Raw genomic sequence first — 23289 nt, forward strand, 5'->3', positions numbered from 1 at the left:
TAATGATTTCAGCATGCGAGGCTGCCTCGCCTTTTTTTTCTTTTTTTTTTTTTCCCCTTTTTTCTTTTCTCTCCCTGCCTGCCTCTCTCGCTCTCCGGTCTCCCTTCTTTCCCCACCTTCACTTAGCGACCCCGGCGCGCCGTCTGATCTCCCGCAGGAGGGCACCCAGCTCCCGCGGGCAGAGGCGACCCCGCGGGCCGTGGTGACGGGGCCGGGGCTGGGCCGGCGCCGTGCCCCGCGGAGGGGCGGGCGGGCGGGCAGCCGGGGCCCGTCGGTGCCCGCCGGTGCCCGCCTCCCGCTGGCCGCCCGCCGGCGGCGGGGCCGAGGCCCGGCTGACATCACGGGGCCGGGGCGGGGAGAGGGGCCGGGGGGGGGGGGGGGGGGGTGGGGGTGTTTTCCAGCTTTAAAAGGGCGGCGCCGGGCGCTCAGCCCTGCGTCAGAGCGAGACTTCCCCGCTCCGCACACTCACTGCTCCCGTCCCCCAGCTGCAGCACTCCGCGGGCGGCAGCGCCCGCCGCCCCGTCCCGCCACCTCAGCGCGGGCAGTGCCTCCGAAGTCCCCACGCACACCCGCCCTCCTCTCCATGCCCCGTCCCCGAGGGGGCGGCGGCGGCGAGGTCCTGTGCCTCCGCGGGCGCGGCTACCACGCCGGGGGCGGCGCGGCCCCGGTCACCGGGTCGTGAAGGCGGGAGGGGGGGCGCGGGACAGGCGGGACAGGCGACGAAGGGCCGGCAGTGGCCCAGGGCGCAGCGCCGGGCTCCGCCGCCCCGCCGGGTGAATGCCAAGCGCTGCCCCGCCGGCCGCCGCCGCGCCGCCGTCGCGGGACCCATCCAGCGGGAGAGAGAGGCCGGCGGCGGCCCCGCAGGACGGCGCCCGCCCGCTCGGCAGCACCATGAAGGCGGCGGAGGAAGGTAACGGGCGGCGCTGCGGGGGGCGGAGGGCGGGCGAGCGGCGGTGTCCCCCGGTGTTTCCCCGCGGCGGCCCGGAGGCTCGCCGATTGCCAATAGGTGTCTCTTTCGCCTCTCGCACGGCGCCGCCGCAGCCGCGCCGCTGCTCCCGGCCGCTTTCTGTCGGTCCTGGGCCCGGGCCCGCTCCCGGCAGGGCTGCGAGGGTGCCTGGGATTTGGTCAGGGGCACACTCTCGGGGATTCTCTCCCCATCCCGGGGTTTGGTTTGGGGGAGGTCAGTATACAGCCCATCACTGCAGCCAACTCATGCTCCTGGGAAAAGGAAAGAGTCCCGGGTAGTGCCAGGCGCCGTACCGGCGCTCCCGGCACACCAAGACAGGCGGGCACGCCGCGGCCGGGCTGCGGAGTTCTGCCGCCCCGCGTACCCCGCGCCCCCGGCGGGCGAGCGTTTTGCCGCCGCCGTCCCGGCTCCGGGGCAGCGCTTGCCTTGCTATCCCAGTACTGAATCACTTCTTTCTCTGCTCCTGCTCCGAAAAGTGCCCTGAAAACACAGCGGCAAAGTTTCTAAGAGGGACAGATGTTGGGCGCGGTGCTCAGGACGCGCGCAGCTCCTCCGGGCTGAACATGGCCCTGCCAGGGGTAGGGTCTGGCTGGAAAGGGGACCGACTTCACCCTCCCCTCTTGCTAATTGTGACACTGCCCCCGGAGCATCTCTATCCAGCACCGCTCTGCCTACCGCCGAAACTTTCGGACCTTACCGCTGCTTACGGCACCTTTCGGCCCCGGCAGCGGGAGCCCGCCAGCATTCCCGCCGGGCATCACCTTCGCGCCGCGGCAGGTGCGGGGCAGCTCCTGGCTCATCACTGCGGGCCCGGCGGCTGCTCTGTGCTGTGCTCCCTCCTCCCCTCCCAGTCGTTCTCCGGCTCCCAGGTTTCCTCCCTATCCGGTGGTGCCGCCGCTTTGCAGCGGCTGCTGCTGGGGCTCGGGCAGGGCGCAGCGAGCCCACACGTACCGGGCGGAGAAAGTTGTGAGGAATCCAAGTAGGGGGTTGTCCATGTCTGCCGCGTTCATTCCGCAGCGTGGGGGCAACGGGACTCCATTCCCTGGGTTTGTCCCCGCAAAGCTGGAAGGGAGCTCAAGATCCATATTTTTCTTTTCTTTTAAAATATATATTTTTATTTTTATTTATACACAGCTCTTTTCACCCTAGGGGTTCATTGCAGTTTACAAGATTCTGTCAGTGCAAAATCTACAAGCAGGGCTCTGACTGTGGCTCCACTTGAGAAGCGGAGAGCCTTTTGGAATGGAAGTTAATTATACTGTATTTAATAGAAGTGGCTGGCGTGCCAGCCTCACACTCGGACATCCGTGGGCTGCACGCACAGCGCTTCCAATGCCCTGGGCTCCAACGGCACTGAATACACCACTTGTAAAAATTACATCTGAGGCAGCTGACATAAAAAGAGTTCTGCAGCCTCTTTTAAAGGAACAAATAAAATCCCCCCCTCTTTATTTCTGTGGCATTTCTGATGCCTGTGTTAAAATGCGCCAACCCCCGTTGATATTTCTCTTCCCTGGTGGTGTATTTTGTAAGGGACTAAGAAAATGAGACCAGCCAGAAAGCGTGACCCAATCCAGGAAACACGTAGGGGAGCCCTGCGCGTCAGGATTGCTGCCTAGAAATTAAGGTGCCATTTGGTTGCCAAACTACAACAAAGAAAACACTTTATTTCTTGTTTAATCTAGGAAGAAATGTGCAAAGTGTCACATGGGAGGATCTCGGTTTTTTTCTTTGAGTGATAGTGAGATGTGGAGTCCTTTACCTTTGAAAATGCCAGTGGTTGTGCCAGGTTTTATGCCACGGACAAGTTAAATTCCCCTTCAGGCTGGGGGGCTGCAGCTGGAGCAGACCGTCTGATGCATCCCTTGTTGAACCTGCTTTATGGAGTTGGAAAACCCCAGTTAACTCCAAGGAGTGGCTAGGTGGGCAGCGGCTGAGCTTGTGGATCGGTCCGTGGTTTTTGCAAGGGCGGCTAGTGACACGGAAATTGCCTTGCCAGGGCGCACGACCCCCCATCGCTCGTTTCGCTCTCCTCAGTTCAATGACGCTGTTTCAAAAGGGACTATTAGCAGGAGGGCTGCTGTTACTCTGTCCCCACATGTGGTATCACTTCGTTTCTAACCTTTCCATAGCACATCTTTCCTCCTTCTCCAGGGGGAGGGTGCCAATGGAAATATTTCATTGACAGCACTAATACTGATGTCACTGGCAAATCAAGCCGTCTGTTAATAGTGTGAGACAATTCACAAGCCTTGCAGGTACCACATGCGGGAGAGGAGAAGGATCGAGGGCCGCAGATACTTGGGAGTTTCTCCTCGCCTTCCCGCCGGAGTATTCCAAGAGATGGGCATCTGGAGCATAGCGGCGGCAGGGAGGGGTGACACTGTTGAACCCGGGAGCCTGGCGGCTGCGGCAGGACAGCTGTCCCGCCTGTAGGCCCTGGGCAAGGGGAGAGGAGGCACATCCGTACCGGCCGCCGGGGCAAAGGCTGAGGGAAGTGTACGGGACGCTCCTCCCTGCGGCGCGGCCCGAGCCGGCACCCCGAGGCGACCAGTGGGGTCGGGGCAGGCGCATGGGGAGGGGTTCCCCTGCCGCCAAGGGCTTTGGCACACTCGGGTGACTCAGCCCCGGTACTTCGGCACTTACGGCCCCGCCGGGGCAAAGCGCACCTCGGCTCCTGCGAGAGCCCGGCCTGCAGCGAGCCTCGTCCCGGCGAGGAGGGGGAAAGTATAATGAGCTCAGATGGAAAAAAAAAAAAGTGTTTTCCTGGCAGAGAAAACTTTAGGACGGAGGTTTCGGCCGCAAGCCTGGAAAATGGTATTCCCTGCGATTATAAGAGAATACTATTTCCATAATTACTTTAAAAAACTGTTCTTTTTGAAACCCGGCCTGAAGCTTCTGAGGAGCCGAGCCGAGCTGCCTGGGGCGGGCGCTCCTTTTCCTGGCGAGGACCTTTAGGCCGGCCCGGTGTAACACGACAGAAACGCACCTCGAAACATAAAGGAAGTCTTAATTGATTTTTTTCCCCCTAATTTGTATCCCTTACGAGCGGGAAGAGGGACAGGTGGGGCAGAGCCATGGCCGCACTGCCACCGGAGCGCTTTGCAGGCGCCCTCCCGGTGTGTGGCGGCGGCCCGGAGAGGACCTTTCCTTCCCCGGCGGACGGAGGCGGCCGCAGCGCTCCAAGACTCGCTTTACTGCGCTTTTTATAGCAGCTGGCACTAGTGGGTGCTGCGACTAAGTGAAATAAATAATAAATAAATGAAAGCGGAGGCTCTTGGCTCACAGACGCGGCGTGGTGGGCGCCCACGGAAGAAACCTTGTCAGCCGTCAGCGAAGAGGGGACACGCCGGTGTCCCCCCTGAGTGGCCTGAGCAGTCCTCCCTCCCCACTTCCCTCCCTCCGAAGCGCGGAAGGAGCCGCTCCGGCCCCTCGCCGTTACCGCCAGTGAGGAGCAGGTGAAGTCCCGCTCCCTGCCCATCCCCGGGCTCCCCATCCAGCGCACGGCGAGCCCTCGGCGGTCTGGGCTCTCCCCCGGGGCCGGGTCCCCCGGGTGAGGCGAGGGCTCCCCGTGGAGCACGGGCTGCTCTGCGGGGGCAGAGCCCCGGCGGGAGGGTGCAGGGGGCGGGCCGGGCACCGCGGTTGTTTGCATCGACCCGGAAACATCAACAGCGGGCGGGAGGGCGGATCGGAGGCGGCGGCAGCGGCGGCGACAGCGAGACAGGCCGCCCGTCGGGGCCGAGGTCACGTTACCGAGCGCAGCAGCGGCCGCCGTCCCACGCCGTGCCGGGGCTCCGCGCAGCCCGGCCCTCTGCCAGCAGGTGTCCGGCCGCGACGGGGCGAGCCCGACGGGGTGGGCCGAGGCTGCGCCACCACCGCTGCCAGGGTGCCGGAGCGTGGCGGGGGTCGCGGCGGGAGCCATGACGGGCGTGGAGGCCGAGCAGGAGTTTGACTTCGATTTCCTCTTCGAGTTCAAGCACAGCGATGAAGGTGGAGGTGGGTCGCGGCGGCGCGGCCGGGTCACCTCCGGGACTGCTGGCGGCAGGATGCTGCGGGGAACCCTCCTTGCACTGCCCCGTTCGGGAGGGAGAAAGACAACCTCCTTCGCGGGGAGCGGGGCGGGGGAGCCGCCAATCCCGGCCGGACAGGTCAGCCCGGCGCCGGGCGACGCTTGTCGCCTGAGCCGCGCCGGGAAGCGGCGAGCGGGACAGAGTCCTGCCCGGGCGGCCAGCGCTCCTCTGGCGGTGCCCTGGCAGCAGCCGAACGAAGTGCAAGGGGAGACGACCCAGGGAGCCGCCGGTGTAGAGTTTTTAGAAGTTTGGAATTGTTTGAGATGTCCAGACCACCGCGTTGACCGCTCTCACAGCTTCCCCCACTGGCTTTGGGTCTTGATGGGCCGGTTGGAAACCCACTTCAGCCCCCTTTCCCCATCCCCCCGTAAGCCGGAGTAAGGCTCAGGGTTTAGCTTGAAGGTCATCCGCAAATAAAAATAACGGGCGTGAATTTGTCACGGGTCACAACTGTTCCCAACTCTGGTGTCTCGGTCCGGCTGTCTGTTTTTATGGCTTTAAGCAATGCTTGAAGTGGAAATGAGGCGAACAAGCCTGGAACGGGCAGCAGAGAGAGAGAAGGTTGCCGCTTCCTTGGTGCGTGGTTAACTCGGTGCTCTAACAAGAGCTCTTCTGCAAGTGGATGACTTAACGCTGCTTCAGAGCAGGGCTGTGTTTGCTCCGTGCCTTATCTTTTTGCCTGTAAATTCTAGCAGGTTTGCAAATCTTTGCCTGCCTAACGCAGCTATCCAGGATATGAGCGAAGGTGTTTGCACCTTCCTAACTCTCTCCAATTGCAGTCTCTGGCACAGTGCCAGTGCCAAATAGTAGTTAGGAGCTTCTGGTTTTTAGAAGAAGGCAGTTTGTAGAGTTTCACACCAAGCTTTTCAGATAAGTGTTCTAGTGATTAGACACCCAATGTCTAAAGTGGCCTAAGCAAATTAAGTGTCAAAGTCCTAGTTCGAGAAAAGTACCTAACTCTATCAGGCAATTTTGAAAGCATGCATTTAAACCCAGATAGAGAAGTGGCTCCATCTTGAGCATTGTAAGACAGCCCTCATCTTCTCTAAAGACCCTACAAGCCGCAGGTGTTCAGCATTCCTATTTAAAGTATATAAATAAAAAAACCTATGGTGCTCAGTGCCTTGCAGGATCAGCCCATTAATGAAAGAAAGGAATAAAGCTTGCTTGCTGTGAAATTAACTAGAGGAAAAAAGGAGTTTTTAACTGCTGCTAAACTAAAGGGAAATGTAATATGTGGAGGTGTGCTCACAACTCAGAAGAGTCCAATTTCTTGTCCTAGTTATACTTAACATGTGTGGATTTGTTGGAACAGAACTGTTGCAAACCTGCACTGGTATATCTGATACTGGGCTTTGGCTAAGGATATTAAAATACCCAATTAAATGTGTCTTGGTAGTCAGTACACTGGTCCTGGGTGCCTCTGTGAATTATAGTCATAACAGTGACGCTATGACAAAGGCATTACCTGCCTTTCATCTGCATCAAGACTGTCCAAATATCCTACATAACTACATTATGTGGTGCAGCATTTTATTTCTACCTGTCTCATTCATCCTGGTGAGCAAAAAGTCGGCATTTTATAAATGCTGACTGTAGATGTGTGTTTGATGAATTTTGTAAATATGGAAGTTTTGGAGAATGACCTTTTACAGAAATTGTAGCTGGCGGGTTTTAGCCCACAAACCAAGGTCTCTGTCTTGTTCCTAGTTCTGGCTTTGAGGCTTTTATATTTGGTCGACATATTTTCTACATGCTGCCTTTACTTTCAAGATACCTAAATATGTTTGGAAGGCTTTGGATCTTGCGTCTTTCTATTTTGCGTACTATTGTATGAGTTGTATGATGTTACTTTTCATGGCCCTTTAAAAGTTTGCCTTAAGAAAAAAGGCATAATAGTTCTAAAAGTGGCTATTCCTTGTCATGTGAATTAGGGAACTTGTTGCTCATAGCACTTGAGCCTCCCTTTTAATTTTTTTTCTTTAACTGAATTCCAAAGGGTCGTCTGATCTGTGTACTGCCTATTCAGCCTGGGCTGCAGATCTCCAGCAGACTGCAGAGTTTAAATTTCACCCTAGCCATGCATTAGAATTTCTGCAAACTGCTGGGCTCACAGTACTTATCCCTGTTATTTTGTTTGTTTATCTATTTATTTTTAATACAAGATCTAAAAGCACTGATCCTGCAGTCAGCAGAGGCAAAGCCCACCTGGGGCAGCCTGCCAAGCCCTCAGTCCCTTGCCTGGGCTGTCCGGCTGCAAGGTAGGAACCGGCTGCGAGCGGTTCCCATCTGTGCCATGTCACAAGTGCCTTCCAGCTGTATACCAGAGCAGGAGGCTGGGGAAGGGTATGTGGAAGAAGAGCGTAGCCAGTGTCCCAGCAGCAGTGTGATGCCATGGGCATCACTTTCCTCTGGAGCTGGAGGAAGCAGTGAAGAATGTGGTGGATGTGGTGCCCTGAAGGCACTACTCTAGACCCTTTCTCTGAGCTAATTTCTGGAACAGATAAGTTCTTACCACTGTTGTAATGTGTCAGGGTTTTTTTCCATGAAAGGCAGGAGGGAAGTGGTGGTGGTTGTGGTGACACTGGATGATGCAGCCAAGTGGCAGGACAGCAACAAAAGGGAACTGATTTTGGAAGGAGGGGATTCTGATCACCAAGGCAGATCTGCGCCTTGATGTGACCAATGCAGTTGGATTTTGTCAAGTAGCACCTCTTTTGCTCTATTTCCTGCCTCCCTGCTTGTTTGAATAGAGTGTGAAGCTGCAGCATGTTCTGAATAATCCAGTGTTATTTGTGGCACACTGCAGTGTAATTTAATGACCCTTCCTGAGCAAATAGCCAATGTCTGAAGGCAGACTAGGGAACGAGTTCAAAAGGTGTTGTTGCTCATCATTCCCGACTGTTACCTGCTATGAAAAACATCAGCTGGAGTTGCTGTGAAGCTGCCACAGCACATTAATTTTTCCTAAGTACCATTTGCCTTGGAGTCATTGCCAACAAGAAAGGTGAGTGTGGGATCACAGGTGGATGACACCAGAGAGGGCTGAGCTGATAAACAAGAGAAAGAGAATAGCTGGCTGTGCTGGTTACCAGCTCAGAGGCTCGTTTGCATTTGCAGAGCTCTCTGGTCGCCTCGGGAATAGCAGCTGCAGTAATTAACACAACCTTTCTGTGTCTTCTGAGGTAAGGTGTGTAAGGTGACTGCCAAGGGAACTTGCTTCCTGGGATGGAAAGGGACAGGTTTCCTGTGTGGACTGGCTGTAGCCACAGGGGATGTAGAGTTTCCCTCTGTCCTGCAGGAAAGTGATGCTGCTGCCATAATAAACCCTCAGGGAAGACTGGTGCATTGCAAGCATAGCTTGGGGCTGGCTCATGTGTCCTGGTGACACAGAGCCTCCCTATATCAGAAGGAAGAGATGATGATTCCTCATCTCACCACAGCTCAGAACACCAGGGGGATGTTGTCCTTAGTTGAGGGCTGCCCAATTTACCCCATGGGCAGCCCACCAGTATCTCTGGGTGGCAAAAAGAGTCACATATGCATCCCTGGGACTGGAGCAGAGCTGAAGGAGTCCTTTCAGCAGGCAGACAGCAAGGTGAGGCAGAGATGATCCCATGTGGACCAGCTTTGAGACATTGGTCCCTGGTAGACATTGGTAGAGCAGCGGGGATGGAGACATGCAAAAGGCGCATTATTCCTGTGCTCAGTCAGAGAAACCATTGGCACAAGGCTGTGATGTTATCTGTCACCTTCCAGGTTTTTCACAGTGGCTGTGCAACTCTGCTCTTGCTTTTATACACCTGGCACTGTTAAGTGGTTGGAGAACTGACCCAGAGCACACTGCTGGGCAGCACTTGATGTGGTGTATGCAGTAACCAGCAATTTCAGTGGAATTCCAGTTGTCCCTGAGTAGTGAGACATCCATGTTTATCCTTCACCTGGCATCTGCCAGATGGGCTGGAGGATAAGTGGTCCCAGAAACCAGAGCAGATCAATAGATTCATCTTTTTCCAAAATCCTAGTTAACTGGAACCAGTTGGAAACTTGCTGTAATGGAAATTTCGGTTGTGTATATTTTTTTTAACAGAATGCAGTTGATCTTTTTCTTTGCTTTAGTCTGCCTCCACTTCTGGGTTTTTGTCCAGTTTTTTGTGTATTCCAACTTTTCTGGGAGGGAGTTAGGCTCACTTATGTAAAAACACATCTCTTCAGTTGCATCTCTGAATGTTGTAGTCTCACAGAATCCAGAAACAATGTTGTTTGAAGACTCCATTTTTTGCTCTGAGGGTTTGCGTAAGAGTCATATCCTCAAGACCAGCTCTGTCTGTGTACATCCCCCATCCCAAGATATCTTGTCTTGTTCAGTTCAGTTAGTGGCATTTCAAAGTATGCTAGTATGCAGCCTCTCCCCCAGCATGGCACTCCTGTGGGCTGGGTTGTTAAGGAGAGCTATGCTTTTGTGTGTTGTGGCATGTCCCTCCATTTCAGCTGGGTATGTTACTAAGTGAGTATATTTGTGCAGCACCTCATGTCATTCTTTGTTGTTTGTTTGTTTCTTCCAGAACACTATAATTATGCATCTTCTAATGTAAATGCTGGTTTGCCTCTAAATGTGGCACATTCCTCATTGTCAGCTCCATGTCATGGCCTGCAGACATCAAATCCTGTCATTTCAGTTGTCCCATCGACAAACCATCCCTCTGGATATGGAGGACATATTGACAGCGGAGCCTCCGAGTACTACCTGCCACCAAACATGAGACCTAATGGGGCTCCAGCACTAGAGAGCCCCAGAATTGAGATCACGTCTTACATGGGATTGCATCATAACAACAACCAGTTTTTCCACGATGAGGTGGAGGAGGCCATCCCTAACACCAAGCGGTCGCCTTCCACTGCCACTTTGAACTTGCCAAACATCGAGGCATATAGAGACCCATCCTGCCTCAGCCCAGCGAGTAGCTTGTCTTCCAGGAGCTGCAACTCCGAAGCGTCTTCCTATGAGTCCAACTACTCATATCCATACACTTCACCTCAGACCTCTCCGTGGCAGTCCCCGTGTGTCTCTCCGAAGACCACCGATACAGAGGAGGGCTACCAACGCAGCATGGTGGCCTGTACTTTGCTGAGTTCCCCAAGGCACTCTCCATCAACGTCTCCCAGAACAAGCATCACAGAAGAGAACTGGCTGGGGGCTCGCAACTCCAGGCCTCCGTCTCCCTGCAACAAGAGGAAGTACAGCCTCAATGGCCGGCAGACCTCCTATTCCCCACACCACTCCCCCACACCTTCCCCACAAAACTCTCCGCGGGTGAGCGTCACAGATGACACGTGGCTGGGGAGCACAAACCAGTACACCAGCTCTGCCATTGTCGCTGCCATCAACGCCCTCACCACTGACAGCACCATCGATATGAATGATGGGATTCCCATCAAGTCGAGGAAGACCGCCATTGATCACACTCCATCCATGACTCTCAAAACTGAACCGGCTGGCGAGGATCATGGGACCATATCGCCAACTGCTGATTTGTCACCAGAAGACTTCTCCAGCTTTCAGCACATCAGGAAAGGAAACTTCTGCGAGCAGTACCTGTCTGTGCCACAGCATCCCTACCAGTGGGCCAAACCAAAGCCTCTATCTCCAACATCCTACATGAGGTAAGGAACCCCGATTAAGAGGGCAATCCCAGTAATATATTTATTGCATGGTTTTGTTTCCTCCTTCCCCTTCCTGTCTCTGTTTCCTGCCAAATCTGCCCATCCATCCACTCAAGTGTGCCTTGTGACACTGCCTCTGTTGTTGGTGTGGTATGACCACAAGTCAAGCCTTGAAGGGTAAAAGAGGCTGTTCTAGGAGCTGGCTATGCATAGGTTGTAACCAGTTATCCACTTCCCGGGCTGGGGCGTCTGGAAATTGGGTGTTTAGAAACTCAGGGAGCAGGACAATTCAATGCCATCAAACCTGTGGCTTTACTTAAAGTTTATTATGTCTCAGTATTTTTATATTGCTGGATGAGGATATGGTTTCATTATGGTAATTGTTGCAGGGCCTTTTACATTTATGCTTTGTGCACAATGAATACAAGTTAAGTAAGAATATGGTTCTTTTGTGAATTATTTCAGCTTATCTGAAATTATTTCAGGTCATCTGAAGGCTGTCTATCAATCTTTTTCTGCCTCTACTGGACAGTGATTCTCTGTTTTTTCTGTTTTCCCCACTACTTCTGTTTAAAGACGAAAACCTACTTTTCAGCTGACAGTGGTTCAATCTGTTCATCAAATTTATTTATCACAACAAGGCTCTGCGTAGGAAGCAGCACAGAATAGCTGAAATCTGAGTTACATTCATTGCATTCTCTTTCTTTCATAGTTATAGACTTTATTTTGGAGTCTTCTGGAAGCTGTAATGTGCAGAAGCATGTCATGCAGGAAAATAGTTCAGCTTTCCAAGGGTTAGTAGGCTGTTCCTAGGCCCTGGTTGTGATGGTCACCCCCTTTTGTCTTCCTCTGCAAGCACACCTGGCTTGTTGCTCTTGACAGTGTAGCTGCCTTTCTGAAAATGAAACCAGTAAGTGTGTAGCTGAAGTGTTTTAATTAGTGATGCTTTCCCTGGTTCTCAGCCTTGTCAGTCTCACCTTTCGTTAGCCAGCACCTCTCTGCCATGTGCTGTCTCCCAAAACTGAGGTGGAGTGGTCCATGGCTCTTTATGTTACAGCCCACTGCCCTTCCTCATCATTCTCATTCTCCTCTGCATTGCCAAGCTCCTTTCAAGACCCTGGCTCAATTCAGCGCTGGGAAATGCAGCAACCCCTTTGGGACTGGCCACCCAGAGTTAGGCACTTGCTGGCTTTCAGAGCTGGGGTAGAGACTTCTAGCACCAGGAAAATCCTTCAGAGCCTTCCCATTTACTTAGAAAAAGCCTTTTATGTTCACCCACTGCAGTGCCAAGTAGGCCACATTCATCAGAAAGGCTGGCCCTCGGCTGTTGTGTCGGGGACAGCTTTTTGCCGACAACTTCAAGGGCAGGAATAGGACAGTTTGACCAAACAGGCTTTTATCTTTGTGTTGCAGCAAGCGGCCGTAGGCGCTGTGCCGCGGTTCTTCAGGAGGCACCCGGCGTGCCTGTGCGCTAACACAAACAAGAAAGGTGAAGTGCACAGAACGAAGCCCCACTATGTTGTGTATTTAACATTTTTTCCACTGTTTTGGTCTTGTGTAAAATATGTTTCCTGGTTTGCAATATGTTTCCATGTGATCTCATTAACTCGTGCTCCAGGGCAGTTGGAAGTTACTGTTGAAATGTGATTTTTAAGTTATTTTACCAATCAGATACACTTGACAGTGCTTCCTTCCACCAAAAATACCTCTCATTTTATGTATATGAAAGTGCTGGGCAACTGAGCAACGGACGTCAACAGGATCACAGCCTACGCAACAGAAACTGTTATTTTAAATCTTTCCAAAAAAATTGGTTAAGAATTTGTCACAACAGAGCTGGATTTTTTTCCTGTTATGTTACACATCTGTTCTGTTTCAAACATGAGGGCTGGAGGGGTGGATTCCAACAAACAACTCAGGCTCCAAAATCTACCCGGTCATAATGATTTTGAGATAACCAGATTTGATTACCTCCTCTGTCTCTTCCTGAATATGCGGTACAGTTTTCATCAAAAGCCAGTATGCCTTGGAAAATCACTGGTGCCTTTCCCTCCCTCTCTTGCATTTCCATCTCTTTGGGAGCAGGAGGGAGCAGGCTCAGGCACAGCATTGGCTGAGTGCTGTCTCTGTTCCCAAGGTTTTATGGTGGGCATGAGTCTAAAAAGGAAACTGTTTTTTGCTATTGTTACTAAAATTGATGATGTTTTTAATTTGTCATAGTTAAATTCAGTCCACTTCAGGCTTTTCTAATCCTGGAGCAGGGGAATAATAAGAGTATATAATAAGAGTATAATAATGCCTGCCTTAACAGAAACAGAGTTTTTATGTGTTTCATGAGCTCAGATGAGCAGCCCAGTCCCCAGGCTGTGGGCTCTGTGGTGCAGATCTGGGCTCACACATCTTTCTCCAGACTGTGAACATGTGACTGTTCCTGCACAGGACTCGGCATGCGACTGCAGAGGATCACAGGACAGGGTGGGAGAGTAGAGCCTGACCCTGCAGCTGAGGCTTGAGCTGCACAGGCTAACCCAGAGCTGGAGGGGATTTATCTGCAGTCCTTTGGTTGCAGCCCAGGGCATTGCACCAAATCTTTGGGTGTAGAAAATACTTAAAGACCAGGCAGAGATTTCAGGGGAAGCATTGGAACAAACACTGAGGTAGCAATGGGAGTCATACCTTTTCTAGACTGAAATGAGTTATCTAAATATACCAGTCTGCCCCCAAAAGCCCTGGAGGTAAATCATGATGCAGAGAGTCAAGAGATGGTCTTTGTGAAGCTCTGTTTCAGATTTTATCTCCAAGAGCTCTTTTTTTTTTTTATTTTGATATTTGTGCATTGTGCTGTCTCATTCAAGAGATGCAATAAGTTTCTGTCTGTAGTATCTCTCTTAGAGTTACTGCAGCAAATAATTTTAAGAGAAGCACTCCACTGGGCAGTTACTGTACAAGCAGGTTATGCTCCGTGTTTCTCAAATCCTTGCTGTGTCAATGGTGTCCTTCTGTGCCATTTCTCCATCTCACCTCAGTGCTGTGTATGGCAGAATGTCTCATGGACAAAAATGTCAAAGCCAAAATGAAAGTACGGGACTGGACTTCTGCCCTTGGCTATGGGGGCAATGTTAATGACTACTTCCAAACTAAAATCCCATTTTTGGTATTCTGTGCCTGCTCATAAGCAGGTTCTAAATCACCCTATATCACAAAAAAAAATATAGGCACTCACCAAAGTGCCACATTCTGAGTATCTTGCACATTTTATATGACTTCCTCTTCACCTGCTGTATTTGACTAAAGACCACTCAAATTTCCTGGAGGCAGTTTCTTACTCTTTGAAAAGTACTGCATTGTCTTGATATCAAGTGTTATCAATTTAATCCAAGGAGTGTGTTGGCCTTTAACACTTGAACTTGCACTAAATGCAGTGTTTTTCAAGAGAAAGAGAAATGGTTGGGTTTGTTGGTTGGGCGTATGGCATATATGAGGTCTACCACACCAAAAGGAGTTTCCTGGAATAGACAGGTGACTTTTAAAAGCTCCCTGTGGTGTTTTTTCCACAGTTTGTTTTTTTTTTTTTTTTAACAGTCAAAAGCCATATTTTCTTTAACTACAGTCTCTTTTTCAACTTCAAAAATATGCACGTATGTTTTTGACCTCACAGGCACGTTGTTATGTGGTTTTACATATGGAGACTGAAGTTTGTATCTAGAGAATGTATGGTTGGATACCTCTTTGCAAGTTGCAAAAGCACATTTGACTTTTGTCTGCATCAGTGAGTGTTTTTGGGGTTTTTTGTGGATTTTTTTGATTTTGCTTTTGGGACTCTGACAGTATTAAACTCAAGCATGCAGAAGTGGAGGTCCCAAATGATATGATTTCCTTACAAACTATGATTTTAAAATGTTGCAGACATTTTTCTTCTTTGTTTCTATTTGTGGACCTTTCAGATGCTTTTGATTTTGCGGGGGGTTTTTTTGTTTGTTTGGCTGATTTTGGTTTTGTTTTTTGGTTTTTTAGAGGTGTTTTGTTCCAGATCATGAGATAGAGGGCAACCCTACTTGGGAAAAGTTGAATTTCTCAAGAAAAAGGCACCAGCAATCTTGAGATGAGATGAGATGAGATGAGATGAGATAGTCAGCGGTGCAGCAGCACCGGATTTGCTGACCTGCGCATCCATGGTGAACTTGCGTGTTTATGGCAGGCGAGAGGAAGTTCCTCAGACAAAGCAAAGGCAGGGCTGTCTGGGCAAGACTCAGTGAAGTGGGGACTTGTGGCTGTGTGGCAGTGACCATCTCCTGGGACTCATTAGTGTTAATTGAGGGGCTGGCGATGGGAAGTGGACAGGGAAGAGCCCAAAATGCCGGTAACCTTTTTCTCTTTTCTGCTACATTCCTGCTGAATATAGCAGGGATGTTTGGATGCTTTCAACATATTTGTTTTGCCATCACGTAGCAGTGACTTTTTATTACATTTGGTTGCTGTACCATAAGGCTGAAGACTACTTGGAAGCCTCTCTCAGTAAACTGATATATTTTTGTTTGGTTGGTTTAATCCTCCCCACGCTTTCTCCTGACTGTTTTTCAGTCTATTCAAACAACCCTGTGAGTATCTTATTAATGGCTTTCCTTCACCAGCTTATTTTAACAGCCCAGGATTCTAAATTCAGAATAAGCAGAAATGCGATGCCAGCCATTTGTTATCTCCATTCCTGCAGCAATAGTTTCTTGTCCTTTCTCTGAGCCATTAAATGTGAAACTTCCCATGCAAACTAATCTCTGAGTGCAAATTTTTAGGACAGAAGAGTGAAATATTATGTGGGAAAATGATGACAACTCATGTTTTCAGGCTTCAGCATGAAGAATTCCAGTGCACCTCATGCACTTCACAGAGGAGCTACTTGCTCCACATGCCAGCAAAATACAGCCAAGTCTAAGGTGGGACACAGCATCTATTTTATCAGCTCACATCTAGATTGCTCAATTGTCAGACAGGAAATTAAAAAAAAAAGAAGAGAGTAAAATCCGCCCATGTTAAGTCATAGGTGAAATATAAAGCAGGTGTATTTTTCTGACCACAGTCAAGTTGGTGGACATGTAGCCATCACTGTTGTTTTCTTATTCTTACACACAAGGATGTTTCACAGGCATCCACTTCAATGTGAGACAAGTAATAAATATTTGCATTTGGTGCAGAGTTGGAACAGATTCAAGCCAGCAGCTTGGTAAAAGTTTCAGCAGCCCTGTGGTTTCTCTAGTTTGTTTTTTTGTGTCTATAGGAAAACTCCATGTCAGAAAAAACTAAGTTTAGCTCAGGGCATCCAGTCTCAGCGGTACTCCTTCTAAGTCACTCTACTTTGGGTGCTGAAAGACACTGAGCTCTTCTCCTTCTAGGCATTGGCTTATGCAACTCTCAGGCAGCTGTCTGGGGTAGATGACACTGCTGTACTACTTGGCCTAGAGCAGGGCTAGTCCCTGGGGGAAACTGGCAGTTTTTCTTATACCTTCTGCAGTTTGGGGCAAAAATGTTTGTGAATCTCTTTTTCAAGAGATTCTTGGGCACCTAGTAGCTTAGAAAGTGTAATGATAATTTAATTCCCAAATGGATAGCAATCATGTGAAAATGGAGCTTAAGCACCTTTACAAAGTTTAGCAGAAGTTTTGGCTTTGTTTCCTCCCTGTCTATATTTCAGTGGGCTGTTTAGTATCTTTCTTTTTTTTTCTTTTCTTTTTTTTTCTGTTTTTTTGTAACTTGATAAATCTTTCTGCTAAAGGCAGAAGTCAGCCAGACTGGATAATCTGTTTTTGATTTAATCATATTGTGTATCTGGTGTATGCAAAATAAATCACTATTCATCTGGTTTTTAATCTGATTAAAAAGGACGGAGTTATATTGAGCCAGTTTTGTACAGCCTAACACCAGGTTTTGTGAACCTACCTTGAAGCAACCATACCTCATTACAGCATTTAGGAGGACTACAGTGAGATTTACTAGGGCACAGGAAGGAATGGGACAAGTTTTCAGCTGGTAGAAAATGTCATTTGAGGGAAAAACACTGATGTGTATTTGATAGGAAGACTGCATGAAGACCTTTTATTTCTCTTCTTGACTGCTGTGCTGGGGCTCTTCTCCCCTCCACGTGATGCTAGCTTGATGAGGTAGTTTGCAGCTTTTCAAATTAATATTTGCAGCAACCAGATTTGATTTTACCACTACACCATTTGTTTGGTGGCTTTTTCCCTTAACCACGTTTAGCTGCAGAAAATTAAGTGCATGATGAAGATAACTTAACATAGGAAATAGCTCTGACAGCCCTAGTCCATGACACTGCTAAATGCATGACTTTGCTTCCTTTATCAGGAAAGCTCCCATTAATTGTCAATTATAATTGGGCAGGTGGTGCTTTGGAATTTTGATTGTAGATGTGAGGCTAACAGCAAACCATATTTTTATTTTCAGACTTTATTTGAGAATGTGAATTTTACAACTTAATTATACTAAAATTTTCAGGTGCTAATTTGAAAGGGGGGAGTTGTTTGTTTTTTCTTTGGTTCTTATTTTTTTAAAGAAATGTCATTAATTACAAAACTTCTATGCATCTTAAAATCAACCCTCTTCACTTGAGGGCTACATGCTGTCAGTCAGAGTTGTCCTTTTTAATTAAGTGTTAAAATTTTCTAATTTGATAGATGCTGTATCCTCAGGAAAAAAAATCCATCAAGTGAGAATTTACTTAAAACCAGAAACATCTGTTTAAAAATGTGTACTGATCTTCACCAGGAGAGACACAGCTGTTTTGCTCTACTCTTTGTCATTTATCATTACTCAAATATGCTTCATACATTTTTTCAGACTAAAATATGTGTACCTAAAGCACTAGGCAAAGAGCAGTGGCTACATACAATGGCCATTTATCTGTAATCTTCTGCTGTCTCTTCGTTCCTTGTATGAGCGTGTACTAGCAGAAGAGCTTCACCTCACCTCCAGAGTGGGCCCTGGCCATTTTGGGGGAAAGGCTTGCACAGGGACTCTGAGGTACAAATCCTGCCTGTAGTTGAGGCAGGGGCTTCCATGTGTGGAGGGGCAGAAGGAAAATTCAGAGTTTGCCCCTGGCAGGATCTTGCCAGTGGAGAGAATACCCCCTCTGGCTTCTCCTGACTCCAGATGTTCATGGAAGCTCAGAACCTGCACAGAGATAACATCTTTCCTTTAGATAAGCTCCCGCTTAGGGTGAGCTGGGGTGGGTACTTCTCTGCTATTGGGTTCCATGTCCTGAAGGCTGGAGAACAGAATAGCTTGATGTTTGGAGCCTGCAACTTGCCAGTGAGCTGTACTGGGCTAGCAGGAGGTGCCCAGGGAGCAAAGATGATCCTGGTCCTCGCCCAGAATGGGACTTGGTGGCTCCAGCTGACCCCTGTAGTTGTGTATAGTATGTGTCCATAGGCACGCAAATACATGGCTCAGACTTGTAAACAATGAAGAAAGACAATGTAGGGAAACTTAGCACCACCTGAAGTCTTGGCAGTGCATACACACACAGGCATTAGCAGATGTGAGTTCAATATGCCCATGATAGGGGGCTGGGTAAGCACTCACAAAAACCCAAAAGGCAAAGCAAAAAAGTGCCCATGCTAGTGGCAGAAGTCCTGCTCTGCAGTGGAGCCAGCAGGGCTGCTGGGAGCTGTAATGCCTGAGAAACCACAAGTGCACCAAGTGTGGATCACTGGGATGGTAACATGGAGTATCCAACCTCCAGCTGAACATGTGTTTGTAGTATAGGCATCCAGTGTGGAAGCTCCTGCATATCTTTTCTCTGTCAGGCAGCTCACAGCCAAAGGAAAGATTTCAGCCACGATCCCTGCTGCTCAGACTGTCCTTGCTCCTGGGATGGAGCAGTGAGGCAAGGATCCAGTAAATCCTCAGTGCCCAGCCTCCTTGCAGGCTGGGGAGAGCTGATGAGCCCTCCGTGCAGGCTGTGGTGACACAAGTGCTCTCACAGTGCCAGGGAGACCCTGGCCAACGGCACCTACAAAGGGCCACGATTTTCTGCTTGCTGGTTATCTTCTCCAGGCTGGTGGGAGAAGTAATAAAAGTTTCACGTAAAAGGGCAGGGTAGTGTGTTGCAGTTGTGTTGTTTAACTACTTGTAGAGACTTTTGAAGGACCCTCAGTGAAGAGAATCCAGCAAAGGAAAGAATATAGAGTGGATGTAAAATTAGTGTTTTAATTGTAAAGCTTATTTATTCAATTTTAAAATTAGTAAGTCTGTCTCAGCTTGGTATTTCTTAGAGGTTTCCCAGCTCTTTTCAACCATGATTTTATACTGGAAGAGATTTCTAAGAATAACACTTCCCCACCGTTGCATGCTGTCAGGCTGCAAGATGATAATGAGGTCCTTAGTATTTTAGTTAATTGCGGAGTCAGTGTTGAGCCAGAAGAGTGAGCTCCATTTTCTGTAGGCTTGCTCATCACCATCAATAGGATTCATAAGCAAGTTCTGACTTTAGAACTTTCTCCTTTGCAGTGCATTAACCCAAAAGAGATCAACTTTCTTCGAGGCTCTCAGACATGCTTTGTGTTGGGAATGAATCAGGGAAATGTCTTTTATTTTCTTCTTCCCACCCCCTGTAAACACAGCAGATTTGTTGAAACCCATTAGATTCATTAAATGCCAAACTAGTTTGGCATTCACTTTCGCAGCAGAAATCTCCCTCCTAAAACTCCCCCTTGTTTTTCTTTTTTTCTTTTGCTTTGAGAGTTAATATATAAGATATTTGTAATCTGTGTCTTAAAAATTTTCAATTTTGGATACAAATCAGATAGCATCTGGGCCAACAGATATTCTCGACCCATAAATCATCTTAAAATAGCCATTACTTTCTAAATTACTTCTGTCATGACATTATTCTTATCAGTGAAATTGTAACTGTAAGATGGTGGAGGATGAACTGCAAGGCCATGGTGTCTAAAATAATAGTGCTGGCTGCTTTTAGCTTGTGATAGTGTACTTGATGTTAATTTTTAATCTGTTTTCCTTTCCATTGTAGCCCATCCCTGCCTGCTCTTGATTGGCAGCTGCCATCTCACTCAGGACCTTACGAACTACGTATCGAAGTGCAGCCGAAGTCACACCACCGAGCTCATTATGAGACAGAAGGCAGTCGAGGGGCTGTGAAGGCGTCTGCTGGGGGCCACCCCATCGTGCAGGTACCAAACCATGTTACGAGCAGCGCAGATTGCTTAGCTCAGTGCTCTGTGGCAAGCGCCCTTTCTTCTCCAAAACCAAAAAGTAATTTGGAGATTTTTCCTGTCCTCAGAGACACCTTAGAGCATATTTTAAACTGAGTGGATGAAGCCTTTGGTGAAAACAATGCAAGAGCAATGTGAATGCAGGGTGGATTGCTGCTCTGTCCGTGTAGGGCTCAGCAAGTGTTCAGCTGGCAAGTGGTGACCATGGACCTGTTTGTGCAGTCAGACCCCAGACATGCGGTTTATACTGAAATCAGCTGGGGACGTGCCTCAGTACATTTAGTCCTTAACTTGCAGTTGGATCTAATCAGAACTGTGAATTCATACTGGAGTGCAGAGCAGTGACGCGGAAGCATGTCACTGGTTTGGATGTTGTAGTGAGTTCTGAGCAAAGGCTTTTAGAGTTTCTTATGTTCAGTTTCTAAAACCCTTCCAGCTGCTCTGGGAAACATCTGAGGTTTGAATCTAGTTTCATGAATTCTACCAAGCTCTTTAATTACTCTGTATAAAGCATTTAATTTAATAACACTCTAAACTGACCCCTAATTTGTTTATATGAGTAGTCTCATTAATTTTTAAAGGGCTTTTCTCAAAAGAAGAAGAGGAAGAAGATTTGGTTGTTTAAAACAGAGTGGGAGAGAGAGTGGGAGATGGTGCCTGTCTCTCCTCAGCTGCTGCTTTCTCACCCAGCAGTTAAACTCCCAGCACCACCCATCAGGGTTGTGACCCTGTGTGCAGCAGAGCTCAGGTTTTATCACTGCCCAGATGCCACAGGACCCGTGGATGCTGGGGCACTGCTGCCATGCTCACACTGCTTGGGCTCATGCCACAAGCCGTGTGGCAGGAGCTGTTGAAAGCCCAGATGGCTCAAGATGATGTACGGACCACACGTGCCGGGCTGTGCATGCTTGTTTATTTGCTGTAAGCCCCTGTTAGCAAACATGTCTTTGGAAGGAACAGGAGGAGGCTGGGATGACGCTGGGCAGAGAATGCTGCTGTGTGAATGTGTGCTGCTGCCACAGCTGGAAAAGGAAAGTGAGGGGAGTTGTCGGCAGCAAACACTTTAGCTCTGCCAGAACTCATCAGTGACATGGGATTATGGAAGTTGTCTGCTGGAAGTTGAAAGGCTTTAGCAGAACATTTGTGAATGATGTTAAAGAGGGACTTGTGACAGACATGCATGTTTACAATTAATGCCTACTCTGTTTGTGGCTTGATGCAAGGAAATGCAAATGGGGAGGCATCAATTTGCAATGGCTGTCTTGGCACTTAAAGTTTCTTACGTGCATTTTGGAAAGACTGAATGTGATGCCAGCATTTAATTGGACTAAATGTGTCCAGACATTTCCCCTCTCATCCCCTGTCCCGGTCTGTCAGGAGGGAGCATGCTGCTTCAAAACACAAACAAGTGCTAGAAGAAAGGAGAGGAAATTACGGAAGGGCATGAAGGGAGAGAGGAGGAAGCAGACAGTCCCAGCCCTGTCAATTGGCTCTACCGGCCTAATAAGGATTAATGTATTTTTCAGTCCTTTTATTACAACCCGAACATCCTCTTCTCCAAAAAGAGCAGAAACATAAAGACATGCAGAAAAAGCTTTTCCATCCTGACATTGCCATCATGGCCAGTTATCTGTTTGAGGAAATGCATAAAAGTTTTGACTTAGACCAGAGGTAAAGAGATGAATGGATGAAAACTACTTCCAAAAAGAAAGGAAGTATTTATAAATAATTTTTAAAGAGAAATAGTACGTATTTACAAATAAAGAAGTACCTGAAAAACAAAAGTATGTATAAATAAATGGAGGAAGAGGAAATCTAGGAAGGAATTTCTGTTAAATTGGTGACGGGCAAAACCTGAAAAATGTATCATCAACATATTTCCAGATGTTGCAGCTGTTTGGGTCAGGTTTGATTCATCCCACTGGGTTATACAGAAAGGAGCTCAAGTTTTTAAGTTCTAACCCAAATGTAAGCTCAAACAGAATCTGAGTGTCTTCAGGAGAAAGATTTTAGATCAAGCTTTTCGCTCTTTAATATTTCTGGTGTTTTCTATTCTGCTGACTCAGGGAAAACTTTCATAAAACTGCCTTGACCTCTTGTACTACCCTGTTGTTACATTTTTCCCATGTTGACAATCAGGTCTTTCTAATGTGGGTACTTTGGGTAAACTTGCTTTAATTCTTCTGTTGTTAAAACTCTTCTCCTTTATCTTCAACAAGAAGAGAATATGGATGAGGTCTCTCTCCTCTCTCCTCTCTCTGTTTTTCTCTCTTTGTTTCAAACTCCCTCTTGTTGGCATCTTGCTTCCCAAAGTAGATGTTCTCACATTAATACCTCCACAAATCTGTTGGGCATGCTAAGGCAGAGGAGAAGTAAATCCAAAAAGCATCCACTGTTCATAGCATGGTTCCCAAGCAAAATTGCTAGGAGGTTGCTCTCTCTGCAGTCAGAGCAGGTTTATCTATTTTTCCCGGGCAACATGAGCTTCCTTGTTGCTGATCCATCTGTTCTTTTAGGAGGTGGAATGTCTGAGGATCAAAGGTTTCTGGGGCAAGCATGCTGGATGAGGAAAGCAGTAGCATAGGAGAGCAGGAGTCTCTCATTGTTGTGACATGAGGCCCAAGCTTGGGGACCAGTTGTTTTCTTGGTTCCTCCAGGCTGGTGGCTCTTCTGTGTAGCTGGAGAGGGCCACATGTAAAGCACGTGAGGAGCTGGCACAGTGTGCAATGCCACCACTGTATGGGATTGCTTTTCTCTGCCAAACATGAGCATGGGAAGGGGCTGGCAGAGCTGAGCATGGCAGGCCCGGGGAGCTCACACTGACCCACGCAAAGGGCAAGCCTGATGCGTGCTGGGGCCTCTCTGTGGCAGCAGTCATGTCCACCACTTGCTCCTTATCATCTCTGCATCGTGTAGAGGACTTGCTCACTGGAAACTCCCATGGGCCATCTCCCAGGCCTATTTCATGCCAGCAGGATTTCCTGTGGATTTCCTTCTGTGGAATGGCAGCACCTTCCCCTCTGCACTTAGGAACAATATGGTTTGGAATGGTTCAAGTTGCCTGTGAAGGCTCATGAGCCTGGTAACACAGTATTCCTCTCTCACGTCTTGCTTTTGCCTGTTTGGATGTTTGGCTGCCATGGCAGCTCCAAGCTATCGCTGTTCCTGATTGCTACACGTTTGGAGAGTGGGATGAGCCGACACGCCTGGCAAGCTAAAAATGCCACAGAGGATTGGCAAGCGAGTGATGCTGGGGAGCGGTGCTGGTGAGCTCATGGCTGGCACTGCCTTTCACCCCTTGGCTTGGGGAAGTATTTTGGGAGTTGCTGTTGCCTTTGGTGATTTC

The 23289-nt window shown here is 48.8% G+C and overlaps 2 protein-coding genes across 7 annotated transcripts in view; one reads left to right on the forward strand and one right to left on the reverse strand.

Moving 5' to 3' along the window:
* Window positions 1–412: 412 nt before the first annotated feature.
* NFATC1 (nuclear factor of activated T cells 1) overlaps window positions 413–23289 on the forward strand; it is a 110362-nt gene continuing 87485 nt past the window's right edge. For 2 of the 5 annotated variants that reach the window (XM_063403817.1, XM_063403834.1), the window contains exons 1-3: window positions 413–910; window positions 9603–10701; window positions 19742–19901. In XM_063403817.1, coding sequence (XP_063259887.1) covers window positions 778–910; window positions 9603–10701; window positions 19742–19901 — 1392 coding nt within the window. In that variant the 5' untranslated portion in view covers window positions 413–777. Of the gene's footprint in view, window positions 911–4828; window positions 4964–9602; window positions 10702–19741; window positions 19902–23289 lie in introns of those variants that run through there. The other 3 variants (XM_063403851.1, XM_063403841.1, XM_063403825.1) reach the window with 3 other exon arrangements.
* On the reverse strand, window positions 922–4889 carry LOC134553781 (uncharacterized). Of its 2 annotated transcripts, XR_010081157.1 has the most exons (3): window positions 4410–4889; window positions 1665–3406; window positions 922–1218 (listed from the first exon to the last, which is right to left on the reverse strand). XR_010081157.1 is itself a non-coding variant. In XM_063403868.1 (2 exons), exons 1-2 carry the CDS (start codon window positions 4887–4889, stop codon window positions 3170–3172), a joined length of 717 nt encoding a protein of 238 aa, XP_063259938.1. In that variant the 3' UTR covers window positions 1260–3169. The 2 variants fall into 2 exon arrangements, 1 of the variants encoding a protein (XP_063259938.1); XM_063403868.1 differs by lacking the exon at window positions 922–1218 and having other exon boundaries at window positions 1260–3406.

The sequence above is a fragment of the Prinia subflava genome, chromosome 1 (assembly GCF_021018805.1).
Source record: "Prinia subflava isolate CZ2003 ecotype Zambia chromosome 1, Cam_Psub_1.2, whole genome shotgun sequence".
Lineage (NCBI taxonomy): Eukaryota > Metazoa > Chordata > Aves > Passeriformes > Cisticolidae > Prinia > Prinia subflava.